The following is a 14,808-nucleotide window of genomic DNA, read 5'->3' on the forward strand; positions in this document are numbered from 1 at the left end:
CTTCATACACATCTAGACTCTTGTATTCATGACTTCTTATCTGCTGGTGATCTATTTTCCCAGTGGACATTTGTATGATGGTACAGAATGACATTATGTGGGCTTAGTTATCAATGGTATTAATACATAAATGAGTGACTAACAATATAGAACTTGAGTAAAAAATTTAATTTTACAAAAATAGCTGAATTCAAGTGAATCATTTGATATATTGTTGGACTATATTGTTGGGCTTTGCCACCTTGGTAAAAAAATTTACCCTTTTTCACCCATTTCAGCTGTTGCTTTCCCACTTTCAAGTGAGAAATTAGATTGTTGATCTAATTATATGAGATGTATGTTGGAAATAGTGATGTATGCAATTTGGAAATGGTAGTAAATATATTTTTAAAGTCGAGACAATAGTTTCACCCTTTGTCTTTATAGAATATCAATCATCACCCAATATAAAACTATTTACTTCTCATAGTTATAGCACTGCACTACAAAGCACAAGAACGCCAAAATTTAAATGTATAGATGTTTTAAATACGCTACGATAGGCAATTAAATGAATTTTCAGAAATATGGGGTCCTATTTATAGTTTTCTAGAGTTGTCATACATTTTCTCTGTTATATGAAACTTTTTGAACCCTATTCAATTCAATTCGTTGGATTGTAGTCTAGCAGTCCAGATTCCATCCCTCCGCAATGGGGCATGAACTTATGGTGTGACCCTTCAACGTGGAGCGGTGCAGATTGATCCCTTTGTGAGGAGAAGTTCTCATGCTTTTGAATTGTGATGCACCCCTTCAATCGAGATTAATCTAAATCATTCGATCGTGAACAGATTGTTCGAATTATATCAATTCTTGAACGTTTATGACCTTATCATGCACCCCTTTAATATAGCCCGTGTGATCGTGATCCAAAGGTTTTATTGCACCAATACATGTCTTTGCCAAACCATCTCCTTGTCAATGGTCAATCCCATGGTGTCATCTGAGGTGATGCTGAGTGTACAGTATGCCATGTCATTGAGTGATTACAAGCCATAATGGTTTTTTCTATATAGAGAAAGGCTTCCAGCTTCTCTTAACAATGTGTACAGGCAAAGCAAGCCATGCAACATGCGCATGTGCGGCTACGCCGGGCACGGACATGGATTCAGATGGTTTTAAGCACCATATTCGCAGCTCGTTGAATTGGCGGTTTTTGTTGCTTGATTGATTGAATTGTTCCTTATTGCCTTGAAAAAAATTTCTTCAAGTAGCTAACGTATTTCTAACACTAGCTTGTTGTAGAATTCTCGTTGGTGAGTTTTAGCTCTTTTTAGCATGTATTTGAGTGTTAAATTTGCTTTCTTGATCACAGTACAGCTAGGTTCTTGTAATTTCTCTGCAAGATCTTTGCTCGAGCGGTGAATGTAGACCTTGTAGTTTTGATGCTACAATTTTTATTATTTCTATTTTTTTGATATGCCTAACTACCTAAACGTATCAAAGAATTTAATTTTATTGCTAAACATTTTTTCAGTTGCACACAAGTTGTCCAGAAAGAAAAATGAAGACACATTCAAACTACTGCATACTATTCTTTTTGGAAGGAGAGGAAAGGTAAACCTTGAGTTCTTATTCTTGGGATTGGGGGTTAGTGATAATAATGTTTTTGAAAACTACAGCATGTAATCATGTTGCTGACCTTTACTTTCCGTCATGCATTGCGTTACTAAACTGTTGACCTCTTGTACTTTGATGCTAGAATGCAATTTGTTTCATCTAGAAGCTTTGGTTTATTCTATACGTCTTGGCAGCATATCTGTTAAATTGTTGTCATCAGCAATTCATTGAGGGCCTTATCTTTTGCCAAATTGTGCGATTTGTACTAAATTATTTTGGTGAAAGCAATAGAAGGTGTACTACATACGTTATCTTGTGGATAAAAATGTTGGCATGTTGTGTTGGCCGAAGTAGATTGATTTTGTTGATAACATCGGATTTCTGTTGTGTTTATACTCGTCTGACATCTATAGACTGCTCAAGTCAAGAACAACATATCAAGATTCTCTGGATTTGTTTGGCATGGTAATGAGGTAATATACAAAACTCAATATGATGTTTCCATTGAGTTCCTTAGACATGATAAACTTTCACCTATCCAAATTCAACATTGTCTCAGGAAAAGCAACTGACAAAATTAAGAGAAAAACTTGAAAAGTTTGTCAAAGAGAAACTGTTGGAGTTATGTGATGTCCTATATTTACCAATTTTGAATGCAAAAAAGGTTTGTTGATCTATCCCCACAATCTTGTTAGGATTAATGGCTCATAATTGCATATGGATGCTATTGTCCATGCCTTTAACTGAAAAAAATTACTCTTAGTGCACATTTTTATTTATTGTTTTGTTTGGAATTATAAATAAGCCTCGTGCTTTACTTATGATTATGCTCAGCTTAACACTCTGCTAAGTACGAGTATCAAATGTGCTGTAGCATTGTTCCTTTTTTGCTTGCCCATAAGCTCTTAGATTTTTTAATTTCAGGAGGATATAATTTCAAATTTAATCAAATTTTTGGAGGCCCCTTATGCAACCTCTACTGGATTGCTTGCTGAAAAAGAGCAGGTTCTGTACTTAAGTTACAAGTTTAGAAAATCTTGCTGCAACATAGTTGGTTGATTTGTTCTATCTTATTTACATGAATATCCCTATGATTGACCGGTCAAGTAAAGGAAAAAAGAGAAAAAGGACCAGAAAATCAGCCTCTGATATAGTTACACCAGCAAAAGGCTCAGCTAAGGTACCTTTCTGTTGTCATTGTAGTTCTTGTGCAAGGTTTTGTTTCTTAAATAAACGGTTGTGAGGATTAATGATTCAACGGTTCATAAGTTCTTGATACGCTGTTTTTTATTCAAGTATGAATTTGGGGTTTTAGACACATGATGAGAGGGCTAAATAATGCTTTGACTTATAGAAGTTGATGTGTGAAACATACAAATGCCACTTTCAAAAGAAATTAAAGTAATGAGCATTGTAGAAGTTGATGTGCAAAACTTTAAACTTGAAATACTGTGTAAATCTGTCTAACATTCTCGGAGTCAAAAGAAAATTGAGCGGGCATCTAAAAAGGAAAGAGAGGCAAAAAGCTCCCACCCTGAATCAGAAGAGGAGGAGGATGTTAGAATTATAGGTTTTTTTTCTCCATTATTTATTCATTTATTATTAAGTGACTCATCAGTTGTTAACTTATCTAGTTGGTTGCTAGCTTATCTAGCTGGTTGTTGGGCAGATCCCAGTATTATGCTAGGTTTCTGTTTCAGTTTTTTTCTCCCTTCTGTACTATATAAGTTGCGGCTATTTCTTCAATAAAGTGATGTGAATTATATTCTCAAAACCTACATGGTATCAGAGCGGCGTCTCTTTCTCTTTCATGGCAGCAAACGCCGACAATAGAGGTGTAGCCTTTGGCACATTCGGATTAACATCTGAGTCAGAGGTAACCTCAGGAAATACCGCTCCTACCTCTATACACGACATGACGTCTAACTCGATTCAAATTACTGTCCCATCGGTTAAATGGTCATAATTTTCTGGAGTGGTCTCAATCAGTGAAATTGGCAGTTGATGGACGAGGAAAACTGGGATATCTTACTGGAGAAACTAGCCAGGCCTGCAGAGACAGAGCCAACCTTCAAGACATGGAGGTCGGAGAACTCTCTTGTCATGGCATGGCTTCTCAATTCAATGGAACTCTCCATTGCCAAACCCCACATGTTTATGAAGACCGCGAAAGAGGTGTGGGATTCTGTCTGAGAGACCTATTCAGATTCTGAGAATTCTTCCCAGATCTTTGAGTTGAAAACAAAACTCTGGAACTTGAAGCAAAATGATAGGGAAGTTACAATCTACTGCAACGAGATGGTGGCCCTATGGCAGGAACTAGACCAACATTATGATGATGTGTGGGAGAGCAAGGAGGACTTTGCGAGGCAGAAGAAGAGGGAAGAGAATGATCGTGTCTATTTATTTTTGGCTGGAATGAGTCAAGACTTGGATGAAGTCAAGGGGAGAATACTTGGCCGAAGACCTCTTCCATCAATCAGATAAGTCTTCTCTGAAATTCGCCAAGAAGAAAGCAGAAAAAAGGTTATGAATAACCAGGTGATACATGAGACTAATGGAGGATCTGCGAATGATACATCTGCCCTTGTGTCCCGCGGTAATGATCCAGGATACAACCTCGACAAAAAGAAGAAACCATGGTGTGATCATTGAAAAAAGGCATGGCATACTCGTGAGACGTGTTGGAAGCTTCATGGAAAGCCCGCTGACTGGAAGAAACATCCTGAGAGAGCCCTGCAAACTACTTCTGAACCGACACAAGGGATAGCAACCAACTCTGGACAGTTTCTCGTTCACTAAGGACCAGATAGATCAGCTTCTCAGGTTACTTCAACCAGCAAACCCAACACCTTCAAATTGTACCCTTGCTCAAAAGGGTAAAGTCCCTGGTATGTCTCTCTTGTGTTCACAGCCTGATTGTACCTGGATCATAGATTCAGGTGCAACTGACCATATGATCGGGTCCTCTACATTTTTTTCTACCTATAAACCATGTGCAGGGAATAGGAAAGTTAGGATTGCAGATGGCTCCTTCACTCCTATTGCAGGAATGGGAGACATTAAACTGTCATCCACCATAACCCTGCTAAATGTTCTTCACGTCCCTAAATTGTCATGTAGCCTTATCTCAATAAGTAAACTAACCCGTGACCTTCAATGCCAAGCTAAATTTAATGATTCTCATTGTGACTTTCAGGATGTGGCTTCGGGGAAGATGATTGGCAATGCTAGAGAATGCGGTGGTCTCTATATTCTTGATGGGGAAACCGACTCTTGTAAACTTGCTCAGGCTTTTTCCGGTTTGAAAACTACGTTTATTGATCCGAATAATGAGATTTATTTATGGCATTTCCGTTTAGGACATCCTAGTTTCCATTATATGCAACATTTGTTTCCCAAGTTATTTTTGAATAAAAATCCTTCTATATTTAAATGTGAAATTTATGCCTTGGCAAAACATCATAGATCTTTTTATCCTCCAATACACTATCAACCGAGCAGACCCTTCTCACTAATCTCCATAGTGATGTTTGGGGTCCCTCTCGTGTCACTAGCTGTTTTGGTAAAAGATGGTTTGTAACGTTCATAGATGATCATACTCGTGCATGTTGGGTGTTTTTATTGAAAGAAAAATCAGAAGTGGAGACTGTTTTTAAAAACTTCAACCATATGATTATACTCAGTTCCAGACAAATGTGCAAATGCTAAGAAATGACAATGGAGGAGAGTATTTTAAGGAAACTTTAGGTCAATTTTTTAAAGAGAAGGGTATTGTTCAACAAAGTTCATGCACTGATAGTCCACAACAGAATGGTGTCGCTGAGAGAAAAAATAGGCACATTTTGGAAATAACTCGTGCACTCCTATTCACCAATAAGGTTCCTGAATACTTGTGGGGAGAAGCAATCTTGACTGCAGTATATTTGATGAATAGGGTGCCTTCTAAGGTGTTAAATTTTCAGACTCCTCTTGATAAACTTAACGAACACTTTCCAAACTCTAAATTGTTTTCAAATTCCCCCACCTTGCGCATGTTTGGTTGTACTGTTTTTGTGAGAAATTTGGATAGAAACATGAGTAAGTTAGATCCTAAGGCAAAAAAATGTGTGTTTGTAGGGTATGGCTCTACTCAAAAAGGTTACAAGTGTTTTGATCCAATGTCAAAAAAACTGTATATTTCTTTCGATGTAACGTTCTTTGAAGACAGATCATATTTTGGGCCTCATCTTCAGGGGGAGTTCAGAGGTGTTGAAGATTCGGAAATATTTCCTTTTACTATTTCAAACCAAAATGATAAAAATATCCTAAGTAATGACTCCTCTTCTGAACATAATAAAGGGACAACCAACACTCTAGAACAAAACCCTATAAATCTGGATGAAAATTCCGAATTATATAAGGAATTGAATATTTCTCCATCGACTCCTAAAAACATGGGATACATTGACCACACAAGTGTGGAGAACAATAATAAACCGCATAATAATGAAATTGGACCTAATGGTCAAAATAATTCTCAAAGTTCTCCAATTAGTAAAATCAATAATCAAAAAGGAGAATTCTACGAGCAAGTCTACCGGAGAAGATTTCCAAATCAAGAAGTTAGAGACAACGTACCTCTTCATTCTCAAGCGTCTGACCAAGAGCCATCTCCTGAAGGTAAGGTCTCAAACCCCCTTGATCTCCCGATTGCCCTTAGAAAAGAAAAAAGGTCTTGTGCTAAATACCCTGTATCTAACTTTGTTACCTACAATAGATTGTCCCCAAAATTCTCAACCTTTTCAGGAAATGTTTCCTCTGTACACATACCAAAAAATATACAAGAAGCCCTAGAAAGTCCTGAGTGGAAGAAAGTTGTTTATGAGGAGATTGGTGCCCTTGAGAAGAATCAGACGTGGGCAATGGAGAATCTGCCTAAAGGAAAAACAACCGTGGGATGCAAGTGGGTTTTTACACCCAAGTTCAATGCCGAGGGAAGCCTTGAGAGGTACAAGGCACAGCTGGTTGCAAAGGGGTTCACTCAGACCTACGGTATTGATTACTCAGAGACATTTGCTCCGGTCGCTATGATGAATACATTTCAGATCTTGTTGTCAATTGCAGTCAATCTGGACTGGCCTTTACAGCAGCTTGATGTAAAGAATGTCTTACTAAATGGCAACCTAAACGAGGAAGTGTTCATGGATCCCCCTCCCGGCTTTGAAACTAACTTCGGGACCAAGATATGCAAGCTACAAAAGGCCCTATATGGACTTAAACAGTCCCCAAGGGCATGGTTTGGCAGATTCACAAGTTTCGTTCTGGATCAAGGATACCTACAAGCTCAATCCGATCATACTATGTTCATGAAGTTCTCAGGTTCAAGAGTCTCAATTTTAATTGTCTATGTGGATGATATTATTCTCACAGGTGATGACAGAGAGGAAATAAGTTCACTAAAAACTAGACTATCCAAAGAATTCGAGATCAAAGACCTAGGAGGACTAAAGTACTTTCTGGCCATGGAATTCGCTCGGTCCGAGAAGGGACTTGTTGTTTCTCAGCGCAAGTATATACTCGATCTCCTGGAGGAAACTGGTATGAGTGGGTGTAAACCAGTAGATACTCCTATTGATGCAAACAAGAAACTTGGCGAGATGAGCTGCAAATCTCCGGCCAATGTGCATCAGTATCAGAGGCTAGTCGGCAAACTGATTTACCTCTCTCATACTCGACCCGACATAGCTTTTGCGGTTAGCCTTGTTAGTCAATTTATGCATGCGCCGTCTAGAGATCATCTTGAAGCAGCAAATAGGATCTTAAGGTACCTGAAAGGATGTCCGGGCAAAGGACTTTGTTTCAAGAAGAGTGGCAGGAATGTTGAGGTATATACCGATGCTGATTGGGCCGGTTCTGTGACAGATAGGAAGTCTACATCGGGTTACTGCACATTTCTATGGGGAAATCTAGTCACGTGGAGATGTAAAAAGCAGAGTGTGGTAGCTCGTAGTAGTGCAGAGGCTGAGTTTAGGGCAATGGCTAATGGGATAACTGAAGTTTTGTGGGCTCAACGTGTTATGAAAGATTTGAAGCTCGAGGTTACATTACCGATCAGATTATATTGTGACAATAAGGCGGCGATTAGTATAGCTCACAATCCAGTTCAGCATGATCGAACCAAACATATTGAAGTAGATAGGCACTTCATAAAGGAGAAATTGGATCAAGGTCTGATCTGCACACCATTTGTTCCTTCCTCAGAACAGGTGGCTGATATCTTCACAAAGGGTTTGTTCAAACCTGTGTTCGAGGGTCTTGTAAGCAAGTTGGGCATGTTTGACATTTATGCACCAACTTGAGGGGGGTGTTAGAATTATTAGGTTTTTTTCTCCATTATTTATTCATTTATTATTAAGTGAGTCATCAGTTGTTAACTTATCTAGTTGGTTGTTAGCTTATCTAGCTGGTTGTTGGGCAGATCCTAGTTTTATGCTAGGTTTCTGTTTCAGTTTTTTTCTCCCTTCTGTACTATATAAGCTGCGGCTATTTCTTCAATAAAGTGATGTGAATTATATTCTCAAAACCTACAGAGGAAGCACCTGAGGAGGAAGGTATTGATAGTGTTGCCGAAAGATCAGATGTTAAGACGTCTGAACAAACTGAAACTGAGAAGAAAGAAAGTGACTTGGAAAAGGGATCTGATAAAGACAAGGGAAAGAAGAAGCCAACACGGGCTAAGTCATCTGTGCAAAAAAGATCTGCTCAAAATGCTAAAAACCAGGAAGTAACTATCTCAAAGAAGGACTGCTCTCCATCTAGAAAAACAATGGCAAAATCTCCTCGAAGTCACTCTAATACCTATAACCACAAGAGTGCAAAGAAGTCTTCAGGGAAGAAGAAAGATGAATCAGACAAGAAGTTATCAAGTCCAAAGAAATCTGCGTCACAGGAGAGCATCGGTGAGAATTGTAGTTTTTCCATCTTCAATCAATTGTCTACTGAGATTAAAAAACTCAAATATGACCATTTGGTTGTAGTTGAACTTGTTATGTAAGTGCCCCACTTTCCAACCAATATGCGACCCTTGAGAATCTTTGGGTATCAATATTTTGTTCTGTACTAATGCAGGCAAGAAGGTTCTGAAGGTGAAAGTGGATAAGCCTGCTGAGGAGAAATCCAATATCAAAGATGACGATATCAGATACGCGATTTGCGAGATCCTTACTGGGGTCGACTTCAATAAGGTTTGTCTCTGGATTCCTCTTTGCTTGAGGTCATGGGGGTCAATGAGGAAGATAGTTGAGGACGATTTACTTGCATGTTAATTTATTCGTTTGCTTCTCGAATGAGGCATTGGCTTTTTCGGAACTTTATCATTGTTTGCATCATGGTTGAAGGTCTCTCTAAACCTTTGGAGTCAATAATTTTGTCTTGTCGTTCACACGTTGTGTTATTAGGTATCTGATGACTGAGAGTGTTCATAGGAAATTTCCTTTTCATATGCACTTTACTTTTTTTTATTACTACAAAAAATGACAGCTATTAACGATGGAATTTTCGTTAAGTGTATCATCTTGCTCGTTGTAAAATTGTGATGATGGGACATGATGTCCATCATTACAGTTAACGACGGACTTTCCATCACTAATGATGGCATCTCCATCGTTAATTATTAAACAAAATGACCAGCACTTAACTGTTGGTCTCACGTACGTAATTTGAGATAATAAAACTCGAAAATAAAGAATAAACTGGACACCGAGATTTACGTGGAAAACCTCTAAAAATTATTAGGGTAGAAAACCACGGGCAAGATGAAAAGAATTCCACTATAATATTTTGTGGTGTACGACTCACTCACTGTGTTTCCAAAGAGAACACACACTCTCTTAATACAGGAGAACAAACACATCACAAATATTATAGAACTAAGCACTCAATGAACAATAACATGTCAATCACATTAATTAAGTAAAGAATCGAATACCTACTTATTGGTTTATTGTTTACATCACCTACTCCATCAAGACATACAAAATTGAAACTTGAACTGAGATATGACAACCCAATCAGGGGAGGTGAACCCTGTCATAATTTCATAATTATCATATTATCTTTATTGAATAGTTCTCTTGTGAGACGGTCTCACGAATCTTTATCTGTGAAACGGGTCTATCATATATTTATTCATAATAAAAAAAATACTCTTAGCATAAAAAATAATACTTTTTCATGGATGGCCCAAAAAAGAGATTCATCTCACAAAATACGATTCGTGAGACCGTCTCATATAAGTTTTTGTCATCCTTATTTTATAATACAAATATCAATATTATCATCTTACATTTCAGAAAAATAAACGTCTTATCTATATTTATAATAAAAAATAATATTTTTTATATATAAAATATTTTTTCATTGAAAATCTAAATAAAATATCTGACTCACGGAAGTTTTTGTATAAACACAGCTTAACCAGTATCACAGTTACAAACAATCAACCAAAACTTTGAAAACCATTAATAATCACATTTGGAAACAGGGAAAAAAAAATCGTAACAAACTAAAGTCATTTTACCGTACCAAACGACACATATACTGACTGATATACATAATATTTATTGCCTATGAAATATATATTAATTACCCATGACCAAGGACTACCACCACCAATCAAATAGGTAACAGGAGTCAAGCTACCTTGCTCGCCCGCCGGAGCCACCCGACCTGGCTCCAATATGATAGCCCGATCCGACCTTCCCGGATCCACCAGCCATCTGCCCATACCCGTAGACGGGTCCTCCTTGGTGGCCCATTATATTCATACCATACATTCCTTCATATCCGCCGGTACTATTCCCTATATTCACTGCACCACCATTTCCGCCGCTGCCCTCCTTCTCCCCTCTTCCGGCCATGGCGCTTTTCTCCCCTTCTGTATCCCTGAACCTCTGCAAGTAAATCTTAAGTGGCTCGACGTAATCCTCGAATCCTAGAGTGGTCATCGCCCACAGCAAATCGTCGCCGTTGATCGTCTTTCTCTTCTCTCGCTGACACTTGTCGGACGCCTCACCAGTGATGAAGCTGATGAATTCAGAGACGCATTCTTGCACTGTTTCTTTCGCGTCTTTGGATATTTTGGCATTCGCGGGCAAGGCTTTTTTCATGATTCTGCTGACGTTTGCGATCGGGAGGAACCTGTCCAGCTCTTTTTGGGAGATTTCGCTGTGATCCTTGTGCCCCCCCGATTCATTGTCTGAATCTGCCATTTTTTCCAGTGAAAAAATAAACCCAAGATTTGAGTATTATCAGGGAGAGATACTCGGAGATTAGAGAAGGAGAAGTGGATATGGAAGTTTTCAACGGAAATTCAAAGTAAAAAGTTGGACTACAATTTTGAGCCGGAACCAGAGAATATGAAAAGAAATTCGAGGAAAAAAACAAAGAAAAAATCGGATGAAAAACGTGAAGCTACTCTGGTTTCCCACTGAGCTGCAGGAGAATGAAATTTCGGGGAAAAGAGAAGCGAAACTCAAATTATCGAGAAAAGAGAAGCAAAACTCAAATTATCGATAGCACGAAACTTCAAACCTCGCAATAAAATCCGAAAATCATCAGCAAAATCAAGGTTTTGACAAGTAGATTAACAAATTTAAAGATCGTAAAGAAAAAAGAACAATAAATTAGAAAATCCAGAAGAAGATAACTTTTACAGAGAAGAAAACATAATCGTACTCGGCGGCGAACGTGTATTCCGGCGGCGGAGATATGGTACAGCGACCGGAGAGGGAGAGGAGGGAGAGGGAGAGGCGAGGAGAATGTGCGGTCCGTTGGATCATTCGATATAATAACGCTATCAAAAGGTACACGTGGACGCTTCTGGACCGTTCCAAGCTGATCTCTGGAAAAGTTTATTAACCATACGATTGTTTCTCAGTGGAAGGATCCTATCCGTCGGTTTGGCATCTGGCACGTGGTCCACCGTAAATGGCCCTCTATAAATTACCTCTTTCCAAACCCTATAATTTATTATATAAAAATTAATTAACTTTATTTTAATTTTCAGCATGTGATATTACAAAAAAAATTCATATCACGTGTGAATGACAAAAATGAGAATATAATAGTTTTTTTAAATATTAAAATGAAATTTATCAATTTTTAAAATGAAATGATGATAAAATATACCTATGAAAAATTTAATATGAGATATGAAGTTGAGTGGTTAAATTGTAGTATTGGAATTATATATATATATAAAAAAAAACATTTCACCAACATATAAAGGTAAGGTACTAAAATTGATGTAACTGACATTTATATAATTATTTTGAATTGAATGGATTAATTGACATGACATTTTTTTTTAAGAATTTATTATTCTTATTATTTCCTTATATTGATTTTGATTGAGAATGTCAATGGATTCGAGTCTAGCTCAGACCAAACTTGTTTCTATCATTTTTAACCATGTCTGGATTTTAACAATGGGAAGATTTCATTAGGAACAAACTTCAAATTTAATATAATTCAATTGGACCAGATTAAATAATTAAAATTTTATAATACCTATTGAGACTGCAATTATTGTTCATGTTATAAGAACAATCGAATGTGACATTTAATTTAAGCTGTTGTACGATTTAAAATATTGAAATTGTGTCGTTATCATCAACTATATTTTTTTGTAAAACGGAGAGCATTCGATCCTATCATCTAAAAATTATAATTTCAACGAAACCACCATTGATGAGCAGTAGATTCTAACACAAACCTATGAAATTACTTTGAATAAAAAGTTTATGGAACCAAACTAATAGGATACACTTCTGTAGAAGTGAATGGCTTTAGTATCCTTACTCTATAAGCAACTACAAAGCATGTAATGTGCTCTAATCAAACAAAAAACATTTTTTCCTATAAGGAAAGTTACAACTTAGCTGTTTCCTTTTCCATTATTATACTTTTTCATGTGAAATTGAGTTTCCAAATCTTAGTCTAGATCACACGTATTGCATGAACTTGCGTAAATAGAACGTTACGTTGAAAAATAATATTTTTGACTTAAACAATAATATTTTTTCATAGCTCGAGATGGAAATACGTATCTTATAAAATTAATATATGAGATGACTTCAAATAAATTTGTGTGATGTAAATATTATTACGATACACTCAGCCATGTCCCTAAAAAATCAAATTTTTTTAATTTAAATTTTCATCTATTTTAGTCGTTGACTGAGTCAAACAGAATCAGTAATGCATCATGACTGTGAAACAGAAAAAATGTTGCAGACTTTAAAGTTGTTTTCGGATTGAAGCATTTTGTTTGATGTATGGATTTAAAATAATATCCCAGAAATTTTACTAATCGGGGATTTAAGATATTATTATTTTTATTTCGATACTGATAAAACTAAATTTTATGAATGTAAAAGTAATTTATTTTAAAGTTACTCTAAATAATTAGAGTAGATTTGAATTAAATAATACATATATATATAGAGTAGATTTGAATTGAATAGCTATATATATATATATATATATATATATATATATATATATATATATATGAGTTTTATTATATATAGTTATAGACTTCATAAAATTTTAAGAGTTGGTCCCTTGTGAGATGGACTCGCGAATATTTATTTGTAAGACAGGTTAACCCTATCGATATTTACAATAAAAAGTAATACTTTTAGGCATAGTTTGGTACATGGGATAAGGGAGGGATTGATAAATAATCATCATTATCCCATGTTTGGTACATTTTAAATGATAAATAATTTTTTAGAAGGATAAAATGTCCCTTCTATTATGTGCGATAATTTTAATTTAATGATAAAATACACTACAAATGACTTAATTGCCCTCAATTTATAAATGATTTTTATAAATCTATGCTAGCAGGTAGAAATTAAAATCAAATGAATATTTTTATTTATTTTTATATATTATATAATATGATAATTATATAAATGAATTCAAGATAATTATATAAATAATTTTTATAAATATCAATAAAATTATTAGTATCACTCGATTAACCTTAAATATTGATATTTGACTTGACTCACAAAATCAAGGGCTCAATTATCATATTATATAATATATAAAATTAGGTAAAAATAAATAAATCATGCAAGCAATATCAGTGCATGAACTAGATAAAAAATATGAACTCAAGCAACAACTTCGAAATTATAAAATTTATTATGATAAGGTTAATTTTGTCATTACAATCTAATATATAAATTTAATCACTCTTATTAAAATCATACCAAACATTAAATATAATATCCTACATCTTATTTATTATTAGCTTATCCTTATATTATATATCACATGTTTATCCTATCATGTGTACCAAACTATGCCTTAGTATAAAAAGTAATATTTTTTCATGGACGACCCAAATAAGATATTTGTATCACAAAATACGACCCATGAGACCATCTCAGACAAGTTTTCGCCAAATTTTTAATTACAAATTATACTTGTTTCTCATATACCGACCTCAAACAAATTTCTTTAAGTCAAATTTTCCAGATAATAATTTTTTAAAAGGCTAAATATTATTTTTAGTTCTAAAAAGAAAATAATTTTTTTAGCAAAATAAACTTTTCAAATCAATTTCGTGAGACACATCTCCTATTTCAATGACTCGTGAAAAAATATTACTTTTTATAAAAAAAATGTTACTTATGATTGTAAATATGATAATGATTGATCATTGTCACGAAAAAAATACATAGAGACCATTCGCTTATTAATTTCTCAGTATTATATTCTCCACCAAAATCTTGTCATGTTTGGTATTCTGTCAAAAATCTTCACCCCCGGGGCGACGGAAAGATTGCCCCCCACCATGGTTGACCATTGCACTATCAAAGAAGTCACTATTTCCATGTCTTTCTGTACAGTTCCTCCATTTTCCTTCATATTCATTCTCACAAGCAACTCCAATTTCTAGCTGATGAAATAACTAACATAGTGGCAACACAGTTATGGCATGGACGGAGGATGATATCAAGACTAGATTTGACCCGACTGTTGATCGAATTTGAATGTATTTTGGACTGATTTCAGATCGGATTGAAATCAATTTTTTTTTTGTTTTCAAATTATATATGCCTAGATTTGTTATTCGTCAAGCATGAATTATGAATTTTTTAAAATATTATTTAATAAATTATTAATCATCAATTTATGGGAACTTATAAT

General features: G+C 35.6%; 1 protein-coding gene across 2 annotated transcripts; it reads right to left on the reverse strand.

Moving 5' to 3' along the window:
• Positions 1–10,021: 10,021 nt before the first annotated feature.
• LOC142522863 (nuclear transcription factor Y subunit B-3-like) lies at positions 10,022–11,427 on the reverse strand. 2 transcript variants are annotated; one of them, XM_075626438.1, is made up of 2 exons: positions 11,295–11,427; positions 10,022–11,164 (listed from the first exon to the last, which is right to left on the reverse strand). In XM_075626438.1, the coding sequence occupies exon 2, from the start codon at positions 10,848–10,850 to the stop codon at positions 10,278–10,280; it is 573 nt and encodes a 190-aa protein (XP_075482553.1). In that variant the 5' UTR covers positions 10,851–11,164; positions 11,295–11,427; the 3' UTR covers positions 10,022–10,277. The 2 variants fall into 2 exon arrangements, with proteins under 2 accessions (XP_075482553.1, XP_075482554.1); XM_075626439.1 differs by having other exon boundaries at positions 11,317–11,382.
• Between the last annotated feature and the right edge of the window lie 3,381 nt (positions 11,428–14,808).

The sequence above is a fragment of the Primulina tabacum genome, chromosome 13 (assembly GCF_025594145.1).
Source record: "Primulina tabacum isolate GXHZ01 chromosome 13, ASM2559414v2, whole genome shotgun sequence".
NCBI lineage: Eukaryota > Viridiplantae > Streptophyta > Magnoliopsida > Lamiales > Gesneriaceae > Primulina > Primulina tabacum.

What these genes read in the sequence shown, in the direction of transcription:
- LOC142522863 (XM_075626438.1), bottom strand. Translation starts at nt 10,850, where the DNA reads ATGGCAGATTCAGACAATGAATCGGGGGGGCACAAGGATCACAGCGAA.